At 40.6% G+C, this 27,884-nt stretch overlaps 1 protein-coding gene across 1 annotated transcript; it reads right to left on the bottom strand.

Annotated features, from left to right (window-relative positions):
• Window positions 1-1,623: 1,623 nt before the first annotated feature.
• On the bottom strand, window positions 1,624-17,863 carry LOC308636362 (leucine-rich repeat-containing protein 37B-like; the record flags this gene model as incomplete). The annotated part of the gene is made up of 9 exons (XM_081271777.1): window positions 1,624-1,627; window positions 2,164-2,286; window positions 3,592-3,666; window positions 4,386-4,457; window positions 9,217-9,297; window positions 9,882-9,953; window positions 13,780-13,851; window positions 14,835-14,906; window positions 17,799-17,863. 9 exons carry the CDS (start codon window positions 17,861-17,863, stop codon window positions 1,624-1,626), a joined length of 636 nt encoding a protein of 211 aa, XP_081127903.1.
• Window positions 17,864-27,884: the final 10,021 nt, after the last annotated feature.

Here is a 27,884-nt window from a genome sequence, read left to right on the forward strand (position 1 = left end):
CATGAATGATCCTTCTGCATTCCCTACAGATGCATCTTGAACTGTCAAAAAAGAAGAGACTACTTTTGATAACAGAAGACTGATGGACAGCTTTTTGTCAGTCCACAGCCATACATTCCAGCCAAACATTTAAGTGTCATTTGGAAGAAAGAAAAATAATTTCATAATTAAACCTATGAAATGGCAACAACACAAAGAAAAAAAAGACATCTTTTTTGACAAAGTGCTACTTAACTCAGAATATTCCACACTGTATATAAGAACTCTGTTTAGGACAGCCAATTGCCCAATACTCAATAAAAGCCCAAGACTAGAAGAGAAATATTCATGGGCTCTGAGAGATTCTCTACAGATCAGCTGTGTCTCCTTACATTTACATACCCCATGCTGTCCCCGCTCAGATACAGAGGGGGCACAAGGCTTCCTCTATCCACCTCTTCAGTGTGTCATGTTCCTGCCACCATCACAGATGATCATGACAAAGGACATTCTTCCAAGGAGAATAAGAACCAAGATGCTAAAGCACAGGCTCCGCTCTTTCTGTTAACACATCCTCCCTCATCTGAACATGTCCTTTCCACCTACTCACCCAGTTCCTTCACCTGGCCCCAGTTCCCCATACATCTTAGGCTCCATAACAGATGCCTCTACACAGAAAACAAAACAACAACAACAACAACAAAAAAAACCCCACCATATCCATACTGGTTCTTTCCCTAAATTAAGGCAGGGATCTGGGATGTGAGTTAAAAGATTTTTAAGTTTGCCTGGTTCTATGCCTATGCTGAATGTGCAATAAATCTACAGAATAACAGCATTTTCTGGATAAACAATACTTGAGGTTCTGAAGTACAGTAATGGAAAAGCTATTTTTGTCAGAAGCCTTCCCTGTTTTCATACTAGATGTGAAAACTAGCAATTTTAGCTCTGGGAATCATCCAAAGCTTCTAACTACATGAGGTCAAGTGTACCATTGTGTAGCTGGATTTTTCTTTTTTCCTTTTTTTTGGTACCTGGGATTTGAACCCAGGGGCACTTAACCATTGAGCCACACCCCCAGGTCTTTTTTATTTTCTTATTTTGAGACATGGTCTCACAAAATTGCTTAGGGTCTCACTAAGTTACTGAGGCTGGCTTTGAACTTACAATCCTCCTGCCTCAGCCTCCCAAGCCACTGGGATTGCAGTCCACCATACCCAGCAATAGCTGGTTTCTTTCCCAGGAGAACTAAAAGTATTTTTTGTGTGGTGAGAGTCAAAGAGGAGGTAAGGTTGGAGACAAAAGAGGAATGTGGGTTAGAATTGGGTACAGAAGACCTGGGTTCAAGGCTATAGCACTTGACACCTCCCATCTTGTTTTCCTTATCTGTAAATGGAGATGAAAAATACTTGTTCTGCTCACCTCTGGGGGAAAAGGAAATAATGTAACTGGTGAAAAATCATTTTGAAAAATAAGTTATATGTATGTAATAAGTAGCAAAGTGCTATTAGTTATAATTTGCCCAAGATCACTGGTAGAGACCTATTTTTGAGCTATTTGGATATGAAAGCAACCACATTTTGAAAGTCATGAAATTAGTGCTAATAAACCTAATACACACAAAAACATTTGAAAGCACATGAATTACCTGAGGATAGAAAAGGTTGAGATTAAGAGAAGTTCAGAGTTGGATGGTCTAGGTGCAATTTCTTATTATAGAATCAGAAACTCCTAGGCTTCAAATAAAATATTTATTCTCTTTTATAAAGTTGCACAAACAGATCAAAATAGATTGATGCCTGCACTATAAGGCAGAGGACACTTGAGACCTAGTGTATAAAAAAATAGCTTACTAACTGCATTGTACTATATGAATAAGTTATCACTGGAAGACAAAGTACCAAGCAGAAAGCACAGGACACCATGTGTGGCCATTAATATTATTCCTTCTCCCTTCTATTCCTTTCTCTTCATCCTTAGGCATATGGAATAGCTATATTATTAAATTATAGCTGAAAACCTCACTTTGAGCAAGAGAGCAATCCAGAAATTTAGGGAGTTGAATTCTAGATAAATAAATAAAAATAAAGCAGTTTCATCATTAGTTTGAAAAATCTATGATCACCAGTTAAAAGTTGAATAACAAAACAAAAGTTAAGACATTTCTCATCAGGCAATTCAGACTCACGGCAACGTGTATTTTTTGTCTGACATGCACTGTCACATCGCAGCTTCACTGTCTTGCAGACAACTTCAATATTATTTTTAAACTGGCAGAGGCAGCAGGCCAAATGGCTAGGTAAGATCCTATAAATAGAAACACAGAGGATTAAGTTAATGGAAAAGGAGTTACTTGAGTAGTAGAAGAACAGTCCAAGGCTACCACAGGACAGTGTAGAAAGGAGTTCTTGATACATATAGCCTGGACAAGTTGGATAGAAACCAATGGTAAACTGCTTTTTTAATTATTATTTTTGTACCAGGGATTGGATCCAAAAGTGCTTAACCACTGAGCCGTGTTCTCAGCCCTTTTTATTTTTTGAGACAGGGTCTTACTAAATTGCTTAGGGCCTTGCTAAGTTGCTGAGGCTGGCTTTGAACTCATGATCCTCTTGCCTCAGCCTCCTGAGCAGACAGGATTATAGGCATGTGCCATGGTGCCTGGCATGTGGCTCTTGAATACTGTAAATATATAGGAAGGAGGAGGGAGATGCCCACCAGAAAGGAAAGCATGGCAGTGGGTATGGAAGGCCTAAATAAAAAAGAAATTAGAATTGGGTGACAGTAAAAACATCTCCTTTCAACTTAAAATCTTGCTCTGGGTTAGGAGTGCACAGAAAGATAGAATTCTAAGAAGGATCTGAATAAGTCTCCAACTACTAGAGTCCATATCTCAATTCCGTTTGAGAGTGGTAAATGGTAGACATTATTCTGGGCATAAACAATAGCTTAGTTTAACTCACATTGTGTGGCTAAACAACAATAGAGATCACATTGGCCAAATCTGGACACTTTGAACATGTAAAAGCATAAAGAGAAGAAACGTGCATAAAAATAGATATTAAATATCATCAGCTATTAAAGAAATGCAAATTAAAACCACAATGAGATACCACTACATTCCTACTAGTAGAAAGGCTAAAAAAATATTATTCCTTGAAACAAGGAATAACTTGAAACAAGGATTAGATGAAGACATGGAGAAACTGCAACTCTTCTATTCTGATAGTAGATATGCTAAGAATTATGCTAAGTGAAAGAAGCTAAAAATCTACTACTAGATGATTTTATTTATAAGACATTCTGGAAAATTTTAAACTATAGGGAAAGATAAAAGATTTGGTGGTTTGTAGGGGCTGGTGTAGGAGGAGTGGATGAATGCAAAGCAATGTAAGGGGCTATTCTGGGGATGACAAATGTTCTATATCATCAGGTGGTGGTAACTACATTACTATACATCAAACTGTACGCTTACAGTGTGAATTTTATTACATGAAAATTATACCTCAATAAAGTTAAGAAAATAATGTATTAAAATAATTTTAAATTCAAGATATGAAAAGAGACCTAAAAAAATCAAGTAAAATAAATCTAAGAAAAAAAATAACTTACAGTTTTTCCAATTCAAGAGTCATCAGGAGGATATTCTCAATTGTCGAAAGCGATACTTGAGTTGTTCCCATGTCTCTGAAAGAGAAAGCCAAGATATTCATGATGAACCCCAATAAATATTCTATACTTGAAAAAATATTTCAAGGACATGTGATAACTTCTATTTTGGCTTCTCATAAAACAAGCTGCCTTAAGAGATTATTTCGCATAGAAGATAATTCCATAAAGCTCTTATTGAAGATACGTAAGTTTACTATTTGCACCATCAAATAATGATCTTGGCATTGAAAAATAGAACTTACATCTTTTTTAAATCATCATCTTACTTCTTATTTTCATATTGCATCATTTCTTTCTTTTTTTTTAGATATAGATGGACACAATATCTTAATTTATATATTTTTATGTTGTGTCGAGGATTGAACCCAGTGCCTCACGCATGCAAGGCAAGCGCTCTACCACTGAGCTTTAACCCAAGCCCCTCTTTTTTTCTTTTTTAAAAATAATATACATGTATTCCTCTTTGCTTTCTGGGATAAATAATATATTCTTACATGTGTTTACATGTTCCATATCTGTAAGTGTTCTTTAATATGGCTGCCTTCTTCTGATGGCTGTCTTGCCCCATGATATATCCTTCCTTAACTCTTCTTTACCATAACATTTTTCTCCAGTAACTAATTAAAATTAAAATTATGACTTTTTAGTATTATTACAAAATACTTAACCCTTTGATGAAGTAAACAAGAAGAGCAGAAATCATATCTTGAGTTTAAAATTGTTGTAATACTTACAGATATTTTAATGCTGGCAATTTAAAAAGATATGAATCTTCAACAGTTGTCAGAGGATTACGACTCAGAATTCTGAAACATGCAATGGAATTAAAATTATATTTTCAACATGCATGAGACTACTTTTTTTTTTTAAAGAGAGAGTGAGAGAGGAGAGAGAGAAAGAGAGAGAGAATTTTTAATATTTGTTTTTTAGTTCTCGGCGGACACAACATCTTTGTTGGTATGTGGTGCTGAGGATCGAACCCGCACGCATGCCAGGCGAGCGCGCCACCACTTGAGCCACATCCCCAGCCCGACACTACTTTTTTATAAAGAACTTATATGTTTAAAAAATATTTTGTCTTTATATATAAATCACCCTTAGAATTTTATAAGGCACTTTTTTATTTGGGAATTATCCAGCTCTCTAGAAGATAAAGTGGAAAAGAGAAAGAAAAAGAAAAAAGGAGGGGAAAAAAGTGAACACAAAGAAAAAATATGGCAAAGAATTTTCAGGTCAAAAACCCTAGAAGTAGGGCTGGGGATGTGGCTCAAGAGGTAGCGCGCTCGCCTGGCATGCGTGCGGCCTGGGTTCGATCCTCAGCACCACATACCAGCAGAGATGTTGTGTCCGCCGAGAACTAAAAAATAAATATTAAAAATTCTCTCTCTCTCTCTCTCTCTCTCTCTCTCTCTCTCACTCTCTAAAAAAAAAATGACTATATCTTTAAAAAAAAAAAAAACCCTAGAAGTAACTATACTAGTGGGAAGCCCTTGCCCTATAGGAAACAGTATTTTTAGTGCCTTCCATAGTTCAAGGTGTTTGTCTTTCATTTTTAGAAATTTAAAACATTTCATGGTCTAATTCACTTAGTTAAGAAAAAATATAGAACCAATTCCTTGGCTTGGAAGTCAAAGGAAAGAGGATAAAGTTTTAAGCAATGGAACTGGTAGAAGTCATGCTCCCAGCACCTACTGTCACTGGTATTTTTCTGTCACTTCAGAGCCTTTTCCCATAGCATGTAATCACCTGCTGACTTGTCAGTCTCCTGGCAGGGAGAGGGCAGGGATCTCATGTTACTATCATTGTCATTCCTGTGCCGGGTATAGTGCCGCAAATTTTCTAGGTATTAATAGATGTTTGTTGAATAAATAAATAACATTATGTTTACATGTAAATAAAATGAATAAATTCTCTCTTTTTGAGATGGGATCTCACTATGTTGCTCAGGGTGGCCTTGAACTCCTGGGCTCAAGTGATTCTCCTGCCATAGCCTCTGGAGTAGCTGGGACTATAGGAATGTGCCACAACACCAGAAATAAACTTTTTTTTTTGTATGCAGGATTGAACTAGGGGTACTCTACTAGTGAGCTATATACCCAGCTCTTCTTATTTTTTATTTTGAGACAGGGTCTTGATAAGTTGCCCAGGCTGGCCTTGAAACTGCTGAAGCTTGCCTCAAACTTGCAATCCTCTTGCCTCAGCCTCCCAGTGTAAATTTATTTTTTATGCAAATGTTTACTTTAAAATACTGAAAGATATTTCTTCAATTCATTAAAGCAAGCAAACAGAAAACAAAAAGACAAAAGAAATAGGAAAAAAGAAAAAGAAAATCTGACTTTAGCTTAACTCTACTCAAGAATCATTAGTGTATTCCTACAGAACACTTTTTTGGGGGGTCACCAGAAATAGTACCCAGGGGAACTTAACCACTGAGCCATATCTCTAGCCCTTTTTATGTTTTGAGATACAGCCTCACTAAGTTGCTAAGGCTGGCTTTGAACTTGTGATCCTCTTGCCTCAGACTCCTGAGCTACTGGAGTTTATAGGAATGTCTTACTAAACCTGGCTAGAACATTTTTTTAGTTGTTTCTTTATAATTATTCATAACATTTTAGGATTCATTTTAACATAATTATAAAAGCATGTAATGTAATTTGCTCTAATTCGGTCCCTAGTACTCTCTGTTCCCCCTCTTCTCCTTCCCCCTGTTCTCTCCCTTCTACTCTACTGATCTTTCTGCTATTTACTTATAGTTTTTAAGAATAATTATTGCAGCTAACATCTATTAGGCTGCCAGGCATCTATGATCAGCATTTCATATTTAATCCTCATAATAAGCTTATGTGGTAAATGTTATCATTACCCCATTTTACAAATGAAGAAACTGAGGCACAGAGAGGTTATATAACTTGTCCTAGGGCCACCAAACTAGTAAGAAGCAAAGCTGGAATTTGAACTCATTTCTGACCCCAAAGCCCATATAAAGAAAAAAAAGGGGGGGGGGTTTAAGACAGAAGACAGATGTTACTTTAACCTTAGCTTTGATTTCATCTGGAAGAGATATGATTATTACTACCATTTAAACAGTGGTACTTTACTAATAAGCTCTTGGCACATCTTTTTTCAGGTTCAAAATAGTCTAACATACTGCTAAGTTGTTGCATCAGTGTTTGTCAATAATAGAAAGTCCTTATTCGAGAGATTTACCAGGTTGTATTACATGGAACCCAGAGGTGAATCCAGACTTTGTGGGGCCTGAAACTTATCTAATTTGGGAAATGACCTCTGATAAAAACATGCAAAATTTATGTATATAGAAATTGGGAGGGCCGGGTGTGGTGTCACACTCCTGTAATCTCAGTGGCTTGAGAGGCTGAAGGAGGAAGATCGCAGGTTCAAAGCCAGCCTTGGCAATGGAGAGGCACTACACAACTCAGTGAGACCCTGTCTCTAAATAAAATACAAAATAGGGGTGGGGATGTGGCTCAGTAGTTGAGGGCCCCTGAGTTCAATCCCCAGTACCAACAAAAAAAAAAAAAAAAGGAAAGGAAAAAAAAAAGAAAAAGAAATTGCGAGGGCCCCAATCAGAACCTTAGAAGAGACCTGTGCAAGGGAGGAGACCCAGAGCTTAGGTTCCATTCAATTCATGATATATCTACATCAGCTGAGACCTCTGAACAAACTTTTATAGTTCAGGGAAAATTGGTATTTTAACTTATAAACACCCCAGTACATTCATATTGATCATAAAATTACCGGCATCTTCCCTTGGCAAGTTGCCTTTGGAAAGAAATTTAAGAGGCTTATCTCTCACTATGGCAAGTGTTTCCTGAAGCAAAATGGCTTTATCTATTAGAAAAATTTTACCCAAAACAAAAGTGCTCAGCTCCCAATACACACTTGGTGGATCGTGACCGTTGTGCCAATCTTTTTTTTTTTTCCCTCTCTTCTCTTTTTGGTACTGGGGATTGAACTCAGGGGCACTTAACCACTGAGCCACACCCCCCAGCTCTTTTTTGTATTTTATTTAGAGACAAGGTCTCACTGAGTTACTTAGGGACTTTGCTAACTTGCTGAGGCTGGCTTTAAATGCATAATCCACCTGCCTCAGCCTCCTAGCTGCTGGGATTATAGGCGTGTGTCACTGTGCCCAGCTCTTTTCTTCTTTTTTAAGAGACAGGTCTTACTATGTTGCCCAGATTGGCCTTGAACTCCTGTCTTAGCCTCCCAAATGGCTGGGACCACAGCTGTGCACCTTGTCTGGCTCAATGTGCCAATCTATGAAAGCAACTATGAATTGGTCTGAGAGGCAGAGCTCCATTCGCATTGCATGATATGAGTGTTAATGTCCATTGCCAGTTGGCTCTGAGTTCTCATCATGAAGCAAATGCCTTTTTCTGTTCAGATGAACACAGAAACTAGAGATAAGTTGGTGCCTCCTCCATTATGAGTCTTTTCTGACCCACCACCCATCCCTGCTTTGTTTGAAAAGTAGACTCTCCATATTCTTTCCCCAAGTTAGGCTTCAGCAAATTGATGAGGGGGAGGAGGTGGCTGCAATAAATGAGCATCTGAAGGAAAAGTTAATCCAGCTCCAGGCATACCATAACCATCCCTTCATGGAACCCAAAATGAACCATGTGAACCTGGATTTCTGATCCATGAGACAGGTGAACAATTTTTTCCAAAATTGAGTTGAGGGGAGAACTTTCACCTTGAGTCTTAAATCCCTTTCAGGGGTTAGGGGTATATGTTGCTCAGTGCCAGAGTGCTTGGCTAGAATGCCCAAGGCCCTGGGTTCCATCCCCAGCACTGAAAAACAAAACAAATCAAATAAATAAGTAAAAACAAAATTTCCTTTTGAGCTGAAAGGAAATAAAACCCATACTTCTTGTTGAGGGTAGTCAGGAAAGAAAGTATATGTAATTAGGTCAGAGCAATGTATTTTCTTTACAAATGTTTTTTACACTATATCATAAACATCATCTTTCTCACACCTCTTGCTGCCTACATACAATTCATGACTTCAGAGGCAGGTATTTTTAGAAAAATAATGCTCTGGGTGATTGGGGAGAGAGGTCCCCTGAGCCAATTCGTTTCTGCTTTCCATTGAGAAAGCACCTGCATCTGTGCTCCCTGGAGGGCTTTATGCTAAACTTCATTCTTTGTAGCCCTGTTGCATATATTTAAGCAGTTAGGGACTCTAAATGTGAGATTGAATCAGAGTTAAACTCAAAAATGAAATTCAAGGACAATTCACATGTCAGAGCATCATCACTGAGACTACCATGGCAATGCTAATTTGGGTGTTGCTTGCATGATGCTTTCTATTATCTATGCCAGAGATCAGTGCTAGGGAAAGCAGAGCATGTCCTATATAAATTACAAGTCTCTTGGCTTCTCTGTACCTTAGTTTCCTCATTTGAAAAGAATGAATGGATCTTAAGACATACTTCTCAGAATAAGACAGGGCTTACATCAAGCTAACCAATAACTGTATAACGTTTTTAACACACAGTTTTGGGGTTTTTTTTTGTACATGCGTGTATCTTCTATTTCACTTACAACTTGTGTAAAAACTGCAGTCCATGCCACGCCTGAAATGTTCCAAAGCCCAGTTCTGTGAGTAAATTGCAACCAAGGTTTCTACAAAAAAGAAAGCCAAAGAAGAAGGAGAAGAAAAAAGATATTCTTTCAGAACATTTATCATTTGGCAGTGATTCTAACTTATATATGATGAAATGTAACCTCAATACTTTTTCCACACACTAAAGAAATCTTGCTGTGGAAGATCCGGACTTATGACTTATATTTCTGCGTTTATACATGCAGAGCCTTAGCTATAAAACAGTGAATGCTCAAAAAATACTTGTGATATTTTACTTCTCTAAAACAGGGCTTCACAACTTCAAATGCTATTGACATTTTGGGCTGGAAAATTCTTGTTGTGGAGTTTTGTCCTGTATATTGTAGATGTTTAGCAGCATCCCTGGTGTCTGGCCACTAGATGCCAAAATGTCACCTGGGTATAAAATCACACTAATTGAACCACTGCTCTGTAATGACTCATTTCAATCCATGTATAATAATTCTCATACTTATCTTTGCTAGATACTAAAAAGATTTGCTATATAACTTTAGTAACTTTTTACTAATAAATTTTAATCATAATTTCAAATGAGTAGCAAGGGGGTTTATAAAATTTCAAATATCATCAAGTTGTAACTTACATAAATTGCAAAAAAGGTAGTGGTTCAAATGTTCCTCTTTCGATATATTGTATTTTATTGCAGGATAAATCTCTAGGAAAAGTAAAAGGAAAATATTGCCTTGATTAGATATTAGCTATCTAATTAGTATGAATAAATAGAATCCAGAATTGATAATATTGAATACCTAGTTTTTGTTTAAATTCTAAACCTTTGGACTTATATTTTAATATTTTAGAGTTTTTAACCCTGCCCACTTTTCTCTTGAGTCTCACTTTCATAAGTAAAATATACAACTTTATATCTTGACAGGTTTTGAGATAGTCTTTCCTGACAGTAGGATAATTATTATGTGACCTTTTACAGTTTTATCAAGTTCAAGATTATGAGCTACAAGTATTAATTTCTGCATGTAATTTTTAAAATTAAAGGGAATATTCTCATGTTCCTGGCTTAATTTCGTTTTTCTTTCACACGTGTGTGTGTGTGTGTGTGTGTGTGTGTGTGTGTGTGTGGTACAGGGGATTGAACCCAGGGCCTTGTGCGTGCTAAGCAAGCACTTTAACACTGAGCTATACCCCTAGTCCTTTATTCTATTTTTCTAACCCAGTTTTAATACTAGAAGAAAAAGATACCTTTCCAATCATTTGAAAGACAGTTACTCCTCTAATTAATACATGTCTTTGAACTAATTCAGAGTTGTACTTTCTATCATACTAATGGAAACTCATTTTGGTTTCATATTACCTTAATACTCCATGAAGTACCTGCTTCGGCTGTGTAGTGATGGGACAATGAAAAACAACATGGAACTGGATTTTTATTTGAAAACACCCATTCTGATTAGAGTTGACTCTCTTACTTCCACAGATTTCAGCTTGTTCCTCACTTTTCACCTGGATGGGTAGAACTGTCATGACTGGTGTCTCCAACTCTAGGCTCTCCCTTTCTAATCAGTCCCGAACTCAGTCACCAGTTAGGCTGTCTAGAATTGGTTCTTAAAGACCAGTATTACCTGGGAACTTTTGAAGAATGCAAAATTCTCAGCCCTACTCCAGAATGACTGAATCAGTAACTATGAGGGTGGTATCCAGAACCAAGTTCTACAAAGTCCTCCAGGTGAATCTGAGACTCAAGGTTGTTTTAGAGCACTGCAGATGGTTCCCCACCACGGCTCCTTTGCTTGGCACTCAAAGTCCTAGAAGGTTGGGTTCCATTCTCCCTCTTGTGCCCTATAGGTGCCCATGGCACTCCTCAAACACATTTCTGTGTTTTGCCTTTCTCCCACTCTCCCTTTGTAAGCTTTGTATATTTTCCCTAAGATGCCTATCTGATGATTCCCAGAGTGAGGCCCTTCGAGGTCCTGTTGAAACAGCACTGCCGTAGGAACATTTTCCTTAAACCAATTGGAAATCTTTTCTCCTCTTTTGTGCTGTAGACACAATTTATACCTCTTAGTGCCCATATCCATTTGTTTTCAATTCAATTGTTTTTGTATCCCATTTCTTCTGATACAAACTCTTTGAAAGCCTGCACTGGGTCTTGCTCATCTGTGTTGCCCTCCAGGTTTAAAACTGACACAAGTATTTGAGAAACTAAAATATTTATAAAATAAATGAATATCTAGGGAGTGAGGAGGGGGACAAAAATGACTAGTTAAAAAAGAATGCAGTTTGTGACTTCACAGCTGGCCCTTCTGCTGCACCTCTTTAGCACTTTGTCATCCACTGGGTACTTGCTGCATTATGGTTTGAGCTTAGCCTTGTCTCCTCTGTGAGCCCCTAAGTTCCTAAAGAAGAGGAACCTGTCTTACTCATCTTTGTCCTTCCAATACTAGGGAACAGTGTTTGGCATATTCTTTTGAGCTCTTTTTTATTGGTTAGTGTTTTTTTTTAAATAAATGCAAATATATATGCTAACATGAAATAATCAGCTAACAAAGTCTTACATAGTAGAAATAATGAAAAGTCTACTCCATTAAGCAGTTATCTCATTTGTTTTCTCCAAACCACGTTTGTTTGAGGCAAAAGTGACTAAAACCACCAATACAAAAGCAATTGTCCCTGAGGGCCTAGGAGGTTTGATAATTCAAAGGACTACTTTTAGTATCATGTGAAGCTCTTTATACTCACTTCTTTTAAGCCTTCTACATCTGAAAAAAGAATATATATACTAAAAACATCATTAGTTAGCTTAATAGGGTTAATGACCCACACATATCTAGATACCACAGACAAAGGATAAAAATCAAGCTATCACAGCAAAGAACCTAAATTATCTTTAACCAGATAAAAATACTATGTAAGTGTTCCCTCCTTGACAATAATAATAGAGAGATTTTAATTTTGTGAATAATGAAGTTATAGGCATTTCTGATCTGCTTACTTAGTGTAAACGTTGCAAGCTACACCATTTAACCATCATTTCAAATATCTATTTTCTGGAGGGGGATACTGAGATTGAACCCAGGGACACTTTAAAACTGAGCCATATCCCCAGCCCTTTTAATTTTTTATTTTGAGATTGGGTCTCACTAAGTTGATTAGAGCCTTGCTAAATTGCTGAGGCTGGCCTTGAACTTGCAATCCTCCTCCCTCGGGCTCCTGAACTGCTGGAATTACAGGCATGTACCACCATGCCCAACTTTTTCACATTTTTTATTGGTGTATTATAGTTGTACATAATGCTGGGATTTGTTGCTACATATTCATACATGCACACAATGTAACAATAAACTTTGGCCAATATCATTCCCCAGCACTTCCCCCTTCTCTCCCTTCTTCTCACCCCTTGGTTCCTTTCCTTTTTTCTACTGATCTCCTTTTGATTTTCATGAGCCTCACCCCCATCTTTCTTTTCTTTTTTCCTCTCTAGTGTCCCCACATGAGAGAAAACATATGACACTTGACCTTCTTTATACTTCTGTGTTTGGCAAATATCTATTTTTAATGAAGGTATGTCAATTCCTGCATTGAAATCCTTAATACTGGTATGTTCTTCAGTAGCTTAGTAGTCTTGAAAATATTATTATGTAATTTACTTACTTAATTATTTAGTCTTTTTTTGTTGTTCCAGGGATTGAACTCAGGGGCACTCAACCACTAAGCCACACCCCCAGCCCTATTTTGTATTTTATTTAGAGACAAGGTCTCACTGAGTTGCTTAGCACCTTGCCCTTGATGACATTGGCTTTGAACTTGCAATCCTCCTGTCTCATCCTCCTGAGCCACTGGGATTACAGGTGTATGCCATCATGCTGGCCATCATGCTGGCTAGTTATTTAGTCTTTAAGCATTAATTTAATTCAGTTTAATTGTTAAAACATTCTAATTAATGGCATTCAAATGAATATAGGTGGCCTATTTTTTTTTCTCTCCTGTAGGCACCAAACTGAGGTTAACTTTAATTCCCGCTGTTCTACTAATCCAACTTTTTAAAACCTTATTTGCAAAGGCCAGATAGTAAATATTTTAGATTTTGCAGGCCACATACGATCTCTGCTACATATTCTTTCCTATTTATTTTACAGCATTTTAAAAATGTAAAAATAATTCTTAGTTAATGAGCTGTATAAAAATTGACTGTGGATTGGTTTTGATCCATGGGCTGTAAACTAGATATAAATACATGTAAACACTTATAAAACAAGGTTCATATGAGTGTTAGTAATTGCTCTGATCTTATTACCACTTTTCCACTGTAAGTGGAGGTTTTTTTTCCCATCCGTATCTTGTCTATATAATTTTTAAAACTAAAAATGCTTAGGAGGTATTTAATGCTGGAGATGGGTTAAAATCTATACAAACTTACACAATCACAGAATTTAATTGCTGGAAGAGATTTTACAGATTATCTAATATGAACCCCTTATTCATTAGATAACCCATAACTCACAGATAAATATGATTAACTAACTTACAAATACTGGAGGGATAGCAGGCCTTCAAAGGAATCTTTGTGTAATTCAGTCAGGGAATTTTCACTGAGAATTCTGAAAGATGAAAAGGTTATTTCTGGACCAAAATTCAGCACAAAGATGGAGAATATCCAGTGGTAAAAAAGTATGAGAAAATGAATGTTGTCATATTCTCTTGCCAGGAGTATAAGGTGGCATAGCCTTTTTTCGGGTAGCTAAAATTTCATATCTACAATAGTCTTCACCCCCCAAAATCTCATTTCTATTCTATAGAATTATATGCCCATGTTCACAAAGAAGTATGTTTATTGACATTATGCATGTGAACAGGAAAACCATATACACTCTAAACATACATCAGTAAGGGAATTATTTTTAAATAAATCATGATATGTTCATACTATGGAATATTATGCATGAGTTCAAATGAATAGAGTAGGTTCTGTGTACTAAAAAGAAACCTGACATATGGTGAAGTGAAAGAGTCAAGTTGCATGAATGTTACCATTTATGTAAAAAAAGATAATAAAACCATGCAACAAACCTATTTTGCTATATGTAAATATGTGTGTAGGCAAATGCATGGGGAAAGATCCAGAAGGGTATATATACCAAACTCAGAGTAGTGGTTTCCTCAGGGGTGGAGGGTTAGAGCACAGGGATGGTATCACTACCTGTTATTTCATATTTACTCATTAAGAATGTAATTATGTATTACTTACAAAATGGAAAATAAATTTAAATTGTTTTTTACTTACTTCAAAGAGGGTCCACGAAATTGAATTTTTATTTATTTATTTTTTTGCTGTGGTCCTGGGGATGGAATCCAGGTCCTCGCTTCATGCTAGGCAATTACTCTACTTACTACTAAGTTACAAACCCAGTCCCCATGAAATTTAATTTTTAAAATAACTACCAAATTTCACTCAATACAGGCTGAATTGATTTATGGAGGGGAAAACCTTTTTCTAACAGAATTGACCTCAACATTCTAGACTAAGAAGGATCTTACAATGCATTTTTTTTTTTGTATTCATGTTTGGAGAGAATATACTCACAGTTTCTCAGCCCAACGGTAAGATTTCCATATGTTTTCTTCAATGTAAGAAATAACGTTTCCTTGGAAATTCCTGTGAAGAAACAGTTTATACTTTTGAATAAGTAGGGGAAAAAATGAACAGAAAAAGTAAAACAATCATGGAAAACTCATGGAGAACATTCAAATATAGAAAAAACAAACAAAACAAAAACCCAGCTTTCTAATTTTCAGAACTATCAGCTTCCCCGTTTCACAATAAGATAATAATATGAGCCACTGGCACAAATGATAAAGCAGAAGTTTAACTTCCTATCTGTCGAATTTCAACAGAAAAATGGGCAAGAATTTACCATATTAACAAATATGAATTAAGAAACACATTGCAAGTGACACCAAAGCTTTGCCTAAGTGCCCTCTGTTGAAATATCTCCAGGTATTAGGAGGATAAGGACAATTAGAAATCACGGATGTGGGGGGCTGGGGATGTGGCTCAAGCCATGGCGCGCTCGCCTGGCATGCGTGCGGCCCGGGTTCGATCCTCAGCACCACATACAAACAAAGATGTTGTGTCCGCCGAGAACTAAAAAATAAATATTAAAAATTCTCTCTCTCTCTCTCTCTCCTCTCTCACACTCTCTCTTAAAAAAAAAAAAATAAATAAATAAATAAAGTTACTTGTTTCAATCTTTCTAAAAAAAAAAAAAAAAAAAAAAAAAAAGAAATCACGGATGTGATTCTAATTGTGTGCTGATGTGGAAAGATCTCTTGAACATGTTGCATAGAAAACAAGCATGAATCACAGTGTTTTTTTTTCTTTTTTAAACTTCATCAGGGAAAATTATGCATAGAAGAGAAAGCAGAAAGAAAGACACACACCAATATGTAACAGGGGTCATCTTATGGGTGGTAGGGCATGGACAAGGGGTGAAAAAGGATAGAGGTATAGATTTTCACTTTGATCCAATATACTTCTGTTGACTTTTTTTTTTAATGTGAGAATGTATCTATGAATGACATATTTGAAGAAGCTGTTAAATTATGTTCAGTTTCAACTCTGCAGATACCTTCAACTTTTTTTTTTAAACTCTGTTCTTATCCCTTAGCAATAACTTTTCTGTTTATACATCTTTACCTAGACTTTTTCTTGGCGTTTGAGGTTGGAGGATAAGCCTGCTCATCTAGTGGACAAAGGCCTAGTGGACATTTCCACTCAACCAGAAGCCTTCTGAGGGCTTTATGTTCCCCACTAAGAAATGGCTAAGAGTGAACTCATTTCTCTCCAACTGGCTTTCCTTCCTGGTGTTGTTTTCCACCTGCTACATCACCAGCATTCTCATTTTTTATCCAGGACAAAACTCGTGGAGCCATATTTTATTTTTCTCTTTTCTGTACACCTCATCCCCTAACTCTTTTAGTCAATCATTAAAGCATTTGTTATTCTTCTAAAGCTCCCAGGATTTTTTTTTCCTTTTAACAGACTAAAGTCATACCCTAAAATATTTTTAATATCTTACTTTTAAAACCTGGCATTTTTATTTGTTATCAAACAGAATAAATTGATGGAATTTGATTTTTTTGTTCTTTTATTTGTCCTTTTTAGTTATGGCAGTAGAATGTATTTTGACATATCATACACACATGGAGTATAACTTCCCATTCTTGTTGTTGTACATGACGTGGAGTTACACTACTTGTGTATTCATATATGAACATAGGAATGTTATATCTGATTCATTCTATTGTTTTTCCCATTCCCATTCCCTCCTCCTTCCCCCACTCCCCCTTGCGCTCCCAGGATTTTCTTTCTACTCTATCACAACCACTCTGATTAAGCTCCTTCTTGCTTTACTCATAGATTTTGCTAAAGTTTTCTAGGTGGCCCCATTGAATTAAGCTTTCTCTTCTAGATCACTCTAAAAATGGATTATAAAATTATCTTCCTGTTTTAGTTATTTTTATCTCTTGCTTGAAAACTTTCAGTGGCTCTTCATTTCTCACTGTGTAGCTTTCAAACATCTATAGTTGATATTTAGAATTTTTCATATTACCTTTCATTGATTCTAACCCAATACTTTGTAGGCCCACTAGTCTACCAAATCCTGGTCATTCTTGCAGCCATTCCTTTGTGTAGATATACTTCCCGTTTTTTTCTTTAAAATTATAGCCACTTTCAAGCACCAGGTAACATTTAAGCCTATCTGTACAGCTTTCCCAACATCCCTACTTCAGTAATGAAAGATTCTGAAGAATTACAGCACATGTGGTCTGCATCCTCTTTTATTACTTAATTATATATCATCTCAATTTTTAGTCTTCTTCCCACCTATCATTTTTGTGTTCTGTAAACAATGTCATATTTCTGTGGCTCCCATAGTACTTAGCCCTCAGTTGGGCACAAAATGGATGTTATATGAAAGCCAAGACTAAGATGAATTCTGGACATAACTGAGGGACTGAATAATAATATTAACAGCTAGTATTCATATATGATAGGCACCGACATGAGTATTACATGTACTCTCTCATCTAAATTTCACAACAATCCTATGAACCGGTAACTATCATAATCCCCATTTTCCAAATAAGGAAACTGAGACATAGAGCTTTTTTGCCCAAGGTCACAACGCTAATAAATGAAAGATCTGGGTTCAAAGTCTTATTCTAGAATCTACTCTTAACCACTTGGTTGTATCATCATTAATGAGATGAGTTGTAAAGCAGATGGAGCAAAATGGTAAAGCTTAAGCAATGATATGATAGGGCTAAATAAAAATGGGTAAGAAAATAAAGGATGATCACAAGTGAAAGACTGGAGAAAGGGCACAATAGTAAGAAGGAAAAAGAGGATATGGAGAATTGACAAGCAAAAACTAAAAGCAAAAAGTCAATCAATGTGGGTTGGGGAGATGAGAAAGGCCCAGGAGACCCTTGAGGAAAAGGGTAGACAGAATGCAGAGCACAAATGAGGAAAGGTGATTCTTACAAGACTGCGAAGGTGCCATTGTAGCTGTAGGGCTCTAGCACAGGCACTCGGTGGAGTTTCTGCATTGGGGCGAGACCAACACACAACAGTGTGTCATCTTGGCAAGTACAGAGCTCACATATATTAGTGTTCTTGGTGACATTTTCTTCCTTTTCTGTGGCATAAATTTCGGGGAAATGAGTTGTGGTTTGGTCTGGCTCCACTTGTGGAATTGTGAATTCAGTCATATTTGTTTGCTGTGAAGTTGTTTCAGTTGTTGAAAGAGTTGTAGGAGTTGTAGAACTTTCAGTTGCCACACTGGGTAGTGCAGTCAGGGTAACTGTCACGTCTGGAGGTTGAACTCCAACACTAGATGACTCCGACACCAGAGCTGTACTTATTGTTGGAAGTGTAATCTCATAATATACAGGAGGTTTCGCTATAATCTCTTTATATGGCTCTGGAAGCTGAATTGGCTTCCCCGGCAAGGTTTGAGAAGATGCAACATCAATGTTGGGTTTTGAAGTTATGGTAATTTGCACTTCAAAAGATTGAGGCATGACCGAAGTTTCCTCGTGGTTGATTTGAGGATTTGTAGTCTCTTGGTATGGACGTGGAAATGTCACATCAGGGGGCTCTGGAGGAAGATTTGTGGTTTCCAGATCTAGATGTGGAAATGTTGTCTCCGGGGGGTTTGGAGGAGGATTTGTAGTCCCCTGGTGAGGACGTAGAAGTGTTACCTCATGGGGCTTTAGAGGAAAAGCTGTAGAATGTTCAACTCCCACATTGGGCTCTGGAGTTATGGTGATTTCCACGTCGTGGGGCTTTGGAGGAAAAGCTGTAGGATGTTCAACCTTGACATTGGGCTCTGGAGTTATGGTGATTTCCACGTCATGGGGTTTTGGAGGAAAAGCTGTAGGATGTACAACGCCCACATTAGGCTTTGGAGTTATGGTGAGTTCCACATAGTGAGGCTTTGGAGGAAAAGCTGTAGGATGTTCAACCACCAAATTGGGCTCTGGAGTTATGGTGATTTCCACGTCGTGGGGCTTTGGAGGAGCTGTAGGATGTTCAACCCCCACATTGGGCTCTGGAGTTATGGGGAGTTCCACGTAGTGGGGCTTTGGAGGAAAAGCTGTAGGATTTTCAACCCCCACATTGGGCTCTGGAGTTATGGTGATTTCCACATCCTGGGGCTTTGGAGGAGCTGTAGGATGTTCAACCCCTACATTGGGCTCTGGAGTTATAGTGATTTCCACATCCTGGGGCTTTGGAGGTAAAGTTGTAGGTTGTTCAATCCCCACACTGGGCTCTGGAGTTATGGTGAGTTCCACATCCTGGGGCTTTGGAGGAAAAGCTGTAGGTTGTTCAACCCCCACATTGGGCTCTGGAGTTATGGTGAGTTCCATGTCCTGGAGCTTTGGAGGAAAAGTCGTAGGTTGTTCAACCCCCACATTGGGCTCTGGAGTTATGGTGAGTTCCACGTCGTGGGGCTTTAGAGGAAAAGCTGTAGGATTTTCAACCCCCACATTGGGTTCTGGAGTTATGGTGATTTCCACGTGGTGGGGCTGTAGAGGATGTTCAACCACCACATTGGGCTCTGGAGTTATGGGGATTTCCACGTGGTGGGGCTGTAGAGGATTTTCAACCACCACATTGGGCTCTGGAGTTATGGGGAGTTCCACTTCCACAGGTTTAAATGTAAAGCTGGGTACTTTTGAAAAATGAACTTGATTCTCAGTTAGGACCTGTGGCTGAGTTGAAGTTTCTTGTGTTGGAATTATTCCTTCTTGATACGTTGGAAGCAAAGTTGAAGTTTCCTTCATGGTTGGAAAAACAAATACAGGGACCGTTGGAAGAGATATATGGTACGTTCCAATAGCCATAGGGAACAATGAAAGAGCTACAGGCTTCTTCTCAGCTGTAGAATGTTTAGTGGGTTTTGGAGTTGAGGTGAGTTCCAGGTCCAAAGGTTGAAAGGTAACACTGGGTGATGTTAAATCCTGAGCTTTATTCTGACTTAGGACCTGAGTTGAAGTTTCCATCTGAGTTGTGGTTGCTTGTTGGGCTGAAGAAAATCCAAAGTTTTCAGGGAATCCTGGAGACTGGGAAGGGGCATTAGACTGGGTTGGATAAAATGTAACTTGCTGGGTGGAAACTGGCTCAACTTCTTTAGTGGCTTCTGAAGGTACAGTAACTATCAGAGCCACATGTTGAACTGTGGTTTTAGGCAAATCTGAAGACCCACTTCTGAACATTACTTCTAGATCTTGAGGTGAAAATGACATGGAATCACTGAATGAAGCAATAGTCGAGACAAATGTGGATTCTGGAGGTTTAGTTGGGAGTGTTTCCTGGACTGGTGGAAGTTCAACACTCACGGGGGGCGTTGAGGGCAGAGATGAGCTCTCCTGCTGACTTGATAAAGATTCCTCAGGCAGCTCTTCAAGCTGACTGGGGACCTCTTGATCAATTGGAGGTTGTTCCTCCTCTAGAGGGGGGCTTGGCTGAGGTTCCAACTGCTCAGGGGACACTGAGGACTCATCTAGGGTCTCCTGTTGCGCTGAAGTTTCAACCTCATTATTCAATTCTGGAGTAGGAGACTCAGCTTGATCAGAACCTAGAGAAGAACCTGTCACATCCTCACCTTCTGGAGGTTGACCTACATCGTTAGGGAGCTCTGGAGGCACAGTTGGGGCTTCAGGCTGGGATGCAGAAGGTCCTAACTCATTAGTTGGAATTGAGGGAGGAACTATAGCCTCACCATTGATCACAGAAGTTCCCACCTCTGTAGTGGGTTCAGGTGTTATAGTAATTAGTACATCTGCAGGTTTACCAGTCACACTGGGCAAGTCTAGAGGTTGCACTGGTACTTCCAGCTGGCTTTCAGAAGACTGGTCCTCCCCAGGAGACTCAGAAGGCTGAGTTGGGGTCTCTTGCTCACTGAGAGAAGGTTCAGTCTCCACAGGAGGGCCCGGAGGCTGGGCTGGGGTCTCTTGCTGGGTTAGAGAAGGTTCTACCTCCTCAGCATATTCTGGAGGCTGAACTGGGGCCTCCTGAACTGGGGCCTCCTGAACTGGAGCCTCCTGAACTGGGGCTTCCTGAACTGGGGCTTCCTGAACTGGGGCCTCCTGAACTGGGGCCTCTGGCTGAACTGGGGCCTCCTGAACAGAGGCCTCTGGCTGAATTGGGGCCTCCTGCTGGGCTAGAGAAGATTCGGCCTCCTTGGTAGGTTCCGAAGTTATGGTAATTTCCACGTCTGCAGGCCTACCTGTAACACTGGGCAAGTTATAATAATGAACTTGATCCTGACCTAGAGATGGAACTACAGGTAGAGTTGGTAGAGTTTCAGCTATATTCTCCATAGGGGACTTGGGAGCTTGAACTGGAGTCTCTTGCTCAGATAAAGAGGGTTCAGAGAGCTCTGAAGTCTGAGCTGGAGCCTCTTGTTGGGTTGATGAAGGTTCTACTACTTCAAGACCCTCTGAAGGCTGGGTTGGGGCCTGCTCCTGGCCTGAAGGAAGGTGAATCTCTTTATCTGCCTGCGGAGTTACGGTAACCAGATCTGCAGGTTTACTTGTGACAACTGGCTGAGTGTCACTTCTTAGAGATGAAAGTTTATGATGCATTGATGCTTCACCTCCTAGAGCCTCCTGGTCCTCAGGAACTTCTTGCTGGGACGAAGAGGACTGGAGCTCCTCAGGAGTCTCTTGGGCCTCCAGAGAAGGTTCAACCTGGTCAGGAGTTTCTGGAGACTCATCTGAGTTCTCCTGGGATTCCGGAGGTAGGTTGCCAGAATAAGCTACATCTGTACTTGGATATACATAATCATCCAAGTTTTTTTGAACCTGAAGTTTTGCAAATTGCTTTGGAGTTCCACCAACTTCTTTAGCAAATCTCAGATGCTGAGCTACTTCCTTCTTCAGATTCAGTGGTGAAACAATAAACTTTGCTGCTTTTGAACTCTGGCTATCTAGAGGTGGAACAAGTACTTCAAATGACTGGTGATCTGTAGACTGATCTAGATTGACAGTATGAATCTTACTTTTGAGTCGAGAAGGTAGAGCTAGGACCTGATTCTGATCCCCATCTAGCATTGGAACCAATTCTGGGAGCCTCTCTTGCCGAATTAGTTTGTCTTGATGCAGATCCTGACGTGGAACAGCAAACTGATCTACCTCTGGGGGCGGCTCTCCAGGTGAATCCCTGCCCAAGAACGGAAGCAAACTTCCATTTAACTTCTGTGGTGAGTCCAACATCTGGGAGCGAGCAGAGGACCCCAGGTCATCAAAGCCTCCCGGGGCCGGGGGTGTAAGCGCATGGGGTGATAAGGGTGGGAGTTCAGAGGAGTGCAGAGACCAGGGCTTGATAGGTCCTGGGTGCTCAGAGGTCAGCTGGAGAGGGTCCTGGGTCCACTCCAGAGGCTGAGCTGCCTGGACCAGCAGCCACAATGGTTGCAACGTGAGGAGAAGCCCTGGTGCCCAAAGGCGCAGCAGGGACATGACGTTCGGAGGCTCGGGGGCGCAGCGACCCAGGCCAATGGGGCGCGTGCCTGTGCGGGCCTAACCGTTATGGCAGCCCCTTGACACTCGCGCCTGGGCAACCCCGTGGCCCCGCCCCGCCCCGCCCCGCCCTTTATTTACGACACCTTTGTTTAGGCAACATTTATTAGGCTCAACCTTTATTAGGCTCGCTCAGACGGGGAGCCTTTTCCCACAATCAACCAACCCAAGCCTCCCTTCCCCCGGCAGGGGCCACAATCGACCCCCATAGGCCCCCTCCCCTACATCGAAGCAGGATCTGGGCCCTAGATGTGGGTGGCCCCGGGACTCTAGCAGCCCATTGGGTGGAGGGCCGCAGAGATTCCCAAGGAAGTCACAGGACTGAGCCTCTGGGGATATTCAGTAGTGCTGGTCCAGTTCTGGCGGCCTGAATTCTTCCTCTTCCAGGCTGAAATCCGAGAGATATTCTTCCTCCCCTTGGCTATACTGCTTCCAAGAGAAGCAAGTGACCTGTAAAACGAGGGCCAGTTAGGTTAACAGGCAGACTACACATTAAGGTTATTTATTCCAAAATGTTGCCATTTGCTCTAAACTCTCTGTATCCTATTTCATGTTTGATAATTCATCACTCTGTTAGGCTGGGGCTACCAAAGCACTGAGCCACATCTCCTGTCCTCTCCTTTTCTTTTTTTTTTCCCGGCCCTGGGGATTGAACCTAGGGGTGCTCAACCACTGAGCCACATCCCCAGCCTTTTTCTTTTTACTTTGAGATAGTGTCTCGCTAAGTTTCTTAGTCCTGCTAAATTGCTGAGGCTGGTTTTGAACTTGTGATCCTCCTGTCTCAGCCTCCCAAGCTGCTGGGATTACAAGCATGCATATTTTATTTTTATTATTTATTTATTTATTTATTTTTTTTAGAGAGAGAGAGAGAGGGGGGGGGAGAGGAGAGAGAGAGAGAGGAGAGAGAGAGAGAGAGAGAGAGAGAGAGAGAGAGAGAGAGAGAGAGAGAGAGAATTTTTTTTAAGTATTTATTTTTCAGTTTTCGGTGGACACAACATCTTTATTTTATGTGGTGCTGAGGATCCAACCGAACCCAGCGCCGCGCGCATGCCTGGCGGCATGTTACCGCTTGAGCCACATCCCCAGCCCCCATATTTTATTTTTGGTTTTGGGGATTGAACCCAGGGGCACTTTACCACTGAGCTAAGTCCCCAGACCTTTTTATTTTTAATTTTGAGACAGGGACTCCCTAAATTGCTGAAGCTGGCCTCAAACTTGTGATTGTCCAGCCTCAGCCTTCTGGGATTACAGGTGTGTGCTACCACTCTGGGCTCATTTTATTTTTGAGCCAGGGTCTCACTAAATTGACCAGGATGGACTCTAATTTGCATCTTCCTGCCTATTCTTCCCAAGTAGCTAGGGATTACAGGAGTGCATCACCATGATCAGTTTGTGCTGTACATTTCTGAGGCTAGAATTCACAGTCTCCATTGGATTCTCAGAAGGATCTGTGACCCATCAAAGGTTAAGAATCATTGATTTTCTCACCAGAAATTAATAAGAACAGCTATCTTTAGGGAGAAGGACTGATGGAGAAAGGAGGGGAAGATTTCATTTAACATTTTCAACTTATTTGAACTTTTTTTTAAAACCGTGAACATTTATTAGTTTTGTTGAAAAAAATTGCTATAGTGAGATAATGAACCCTTTTTAGATTTTTTTTTATTTGTTTTATTTTATTTTGGTACTGGAGATTCTACGCAGAGGTGTCCTACCACCAAGGTGCATCCCCAACTCCACAGCCCTTCTCTCTCTCTCTCTCTTTTTTTGGTAGTGCTGGGGATTGAACCCAGGGTCTTGTGCATGCTAGGCAAGCAGTGCACCAACTGAGGTATATTCTCAACCTCTCATTTTTAATTTTGAGACAGGGCCTCACTAAGTTGCTGAGGCTGGCCTTGAATTTAGGATTTTCCTGCCTCACTCTCTAGGTGCTGGAATTATAGCCATCTCAGCCAGTTAGATTTTTATCTTTATGTCTGTGTTAGACGAATATAGCAAACACAAATACAACTGGTGTCTTTAAAAACTATGATAGTATCAGCACACAAAAATCACTCCGTTATGCAGAGTTCATCCCCTGTTGTGTAAGGCAAAATGTCTACATTTCCTATGAGCTACTGGCTTCAATTCAGTAAAACTTGCACATCAAGTAGGCGCGGTGGAAAAGAAAAAGAATTTCAGTAACACAGAGGCCTAAACATGTCAAATACTGTTTATACATGTCAGTCCTCATATATATACTATCTGCATTTCTGTGTACCAGCTAATAACTTAGCTGTTGACATTTGATACTTGAAGCTATGGAACCGAGGACGGGGTTATATCCACTATCTTCTCCCCACGCAATCTAGTAATTACTCTATTTTCGCGTCATATTTCCGGGTGTGTGTGCCCGACTCACGCAGAAACCAAAGTTCAAAGTAGGCAGGAGTCGCCCATGTTCTTTTTTGTTGTCCTCAGACACCTAGTTCAGGAGTTGGGCCCCCTGAGGATCCGGTGCTAACTGGGAGTCTGAACTGGCTGATTCCCACGTGGTAAGAAGCTCTTAACCTCTCCCCACGTGGTGCCAAGGGCCGGGAAAAGGGAAAGCGGGCAGCAGGGAGCCGTAGCAGGGCATTTAAAGTGTCTTGACGTCACGCACTGCCAGGAACTCAGCTGAGTTTTCAGCAGGACATTCCGGTCATTTCCCCACCCTCCCCCCGTGATTCGGTGCCCAGGGCTTGGGTTCTTCCCTGGTTATTACGGAGGGAGGAGCACTAAGCCCTTGGAACAGCCAACACAGGGGCGTACCCAGTCTTCTTTTGACTCCGCCCTTTCTCTTAGAGGCTCTTTTTATTGGTTTGTGGGTGGGGTTTTGGATGTACAGCCATGCTCTGGGGCCTCTGGGTGGCCGAGCAAGCTGGCCGTCTCATGAATTATGCATGAGGCGTGTCTTGGCTAGGCAGGGGCTGGGTGGGGATTGGCTGGAGGGTCTGTAATTCAGCGGTTTCCGGAGCTGCGGCGGAGTAGACGGGGAGGGGGAGCCTGGGGTTCCGACGTCGCAGCGGAGGGAAGGAGCCCCAACCGGATCCTTGACGAGCACCCCAGCTCGGCTTTGCCCCTCTGCGTCGCCTAGGAGAGGCCCGGCGGCCCCAGGGAGTCCGGCCACCCGCACCCGACGCGAGCGCAGCCCCGGCCTGTCGGGCCTCACAGCTGGAGAAACAGGTGAAGGGGGCGAAGGGTGGGGCCCCGTCCCCCGACTGCCGGCCGGCCGGCCTGGGGACCCTGGGGGACGCCGCAGGGACTGCGAGCCTTCGGAAGTGTTTTGGGGGGTAGTTGCGAATCGACGCTTCAGTGGAGCTGGTGGGATGTGAGAAGACACCGAGGGTCGCCCTGAAGGGACAACTCCCTGGGATGACAGGAGTGGTCTCGGAAGAGAAGGGGGCACTGGAAGGAAGTTTCTGTCTTGGGGAAAAGGGGATAAGCGGAGGAAGAGTGGGAATGAGCTCGAGGGAGCAGAATCATGGAGCGAGGGCGTACTAGTGTTGGGGTGGCTGGAGAGAGCGACAGCCCCCCGACTTCCTGCTCCCTGGGGCTTTGGGGACGTTCGGGGCACGGAGCGACTGTCACGCCGGCCGAGATCACTGGTGGTGTGTGTGTGTGGGGGGCGCGTGTTGGAAAGAGCCTCTTCCCTGCCTCGCCTTCTCAGCGCTTCCTCCGCCTTGCCCTGCTCCTGCTCTTTCGGAAGCCAGCTGTGCCCCTCCGGAGGTGGGAATAGGTATACCCCTATAGCCTCACGGGCTGGCTGGTTTGGGGTAGGATTATTGAATAAGAATCAAGTTTCTTGTAGGGAAACTGAAAGACTTGTACTCTATAAATCCTTCCCCATCCCCATCCTTTTCTAGGTTAAGCCATGCATCTCCCCACCTTGTAAAAATATAAGACAAATCCCCGGTCAGGCCCGTTCTAGAGAGCAATAAACCTCTTTCCTCCTTGACATTGTTCTTTTATAAACACCAGGTAAACTCGACTAGAAGATAAATAATTGAGCCATTGCGTTTACTGGATTGTGGTGTTGCTTAATTGCATGGGACAGAATGAACCAATCAAGAGTGGGAGTTTTCTGTCTCAGAGCCAAGATCTTGGGTAAATGCAGAATAGAGGGAAACAAAGAAAGGCTGGCCTTGGCCAAGCCCGGTGTGCCAACTTTACCTGTTGAGGGGTGTGGTTGCACTTAAATTAGCAAAATTCAAACTCTCACCCAAGTTGCTTTTTTCACATTTAGTACATATCACTGTGTAATATTAAGTGGGTGGTGTTGGTGAAACCAGTGGTTAGTCTTTTTTTTTTTTAATTTAACTTTATTTTTAATGGTATTGGGATTGAACCCTGGCCTTCACATATTAGGCAAGCACTCTACCACTAGGCTACATCCCCATCCATTTACTTTATTTTGAGACATGGTTTTGCTAAGTTGCCCAGGCTGTCCCTGAGCTTGGGATCTTTTTACCTCACCCTCCCAAGTAGTTGGAATACAGTCTTTTTTTTTTTTTTCCTTGTTAAACATGTAGATAGTGTGTACCTGCTGTTTTTTTTAATATCTAAATGGCTTATTTATTCTGTGTATGGATTGTGAATTTTTAGCTGGCTGTTCTGATGAAGCATTGGTTTGAAAAAAAAATCAAAGCAGTAAATCTCACATTTTTACATGAGGAGTTAGACTGTGTTATGACTTGATTCAGTCACTTTTCTGTTATATTTTATATTAAATATGTCTGTGTTCTCTGAGTCAACATGTTTGTTTCCTTATTACATGTGCCAGACTGAAGTATTTGTTGAATTTTTGCTCATACATTTGCATAGTGGGATGGGATGAAGAAATTTGGGGAAAAAAATGTTGGAGTGTTGATCTTAGTCCATTTGTTAGCATATACTCCACAAAGAACCATTAGCAAATTCATGAATCTTTTATCTATCTATCTATCTATCTATCTATCTATGTAGTTGATTTGGGAAGAATAACCATGGTTATGACTTACTCATAAAGGGTTTGTGAGGTAGGTATTTCGCCTAATATTAATTCCTTTTTGAAGATAAGGAAATTGAGGCCAAAGGGACAAGACACTTGCCCAAGGTAATAGTACCATAGTGCTGAAACTTGTGCCTTCTATATATCTTGTGTTCTTTTGACTGTCGATACTTAAATATTGGGTCTTAATTTAGAGCCAGTATAGGCCCTACTGAGAAAAGTGTCAATGAATTTCTTACATGTGTCTGCACAATGAGATCCTACCAGTAGGCTGAAGGACTCCAAGGGAGATATATGCTTAATAAATAGGTGAAAAAAAAGTTGTACAAATAGGACTGGCTTAGGTCATTCTGCTTCTAACTTGGGAAGAAATTAAATTTTTTGTCAGCATAATTTGCCATCAGAATTTAGCTACTTGCTAATGGAGATGTTTAGGCAAGTTTTAGGTAAAGGGAAGTTATGACCTAAATGTCATTTCAACCAGAGTACCTTGTGGCTTGATCAGTGGTCATTTGTGTCTTCAGAAAGTTGCTTTTT

Source organism: Spermophilus citellus (assembly GCF_964194105.1).
Source record: "Spermophilus citellus genome assembly, chromosome: 17".
Taxonomy (NCBI): domain Eukaryota; kingdom Metazoa; phylum Chordata; class Mammalia; order Rodentia; family Sciuridae; genus Spermophilus; species Spermophilus citellus.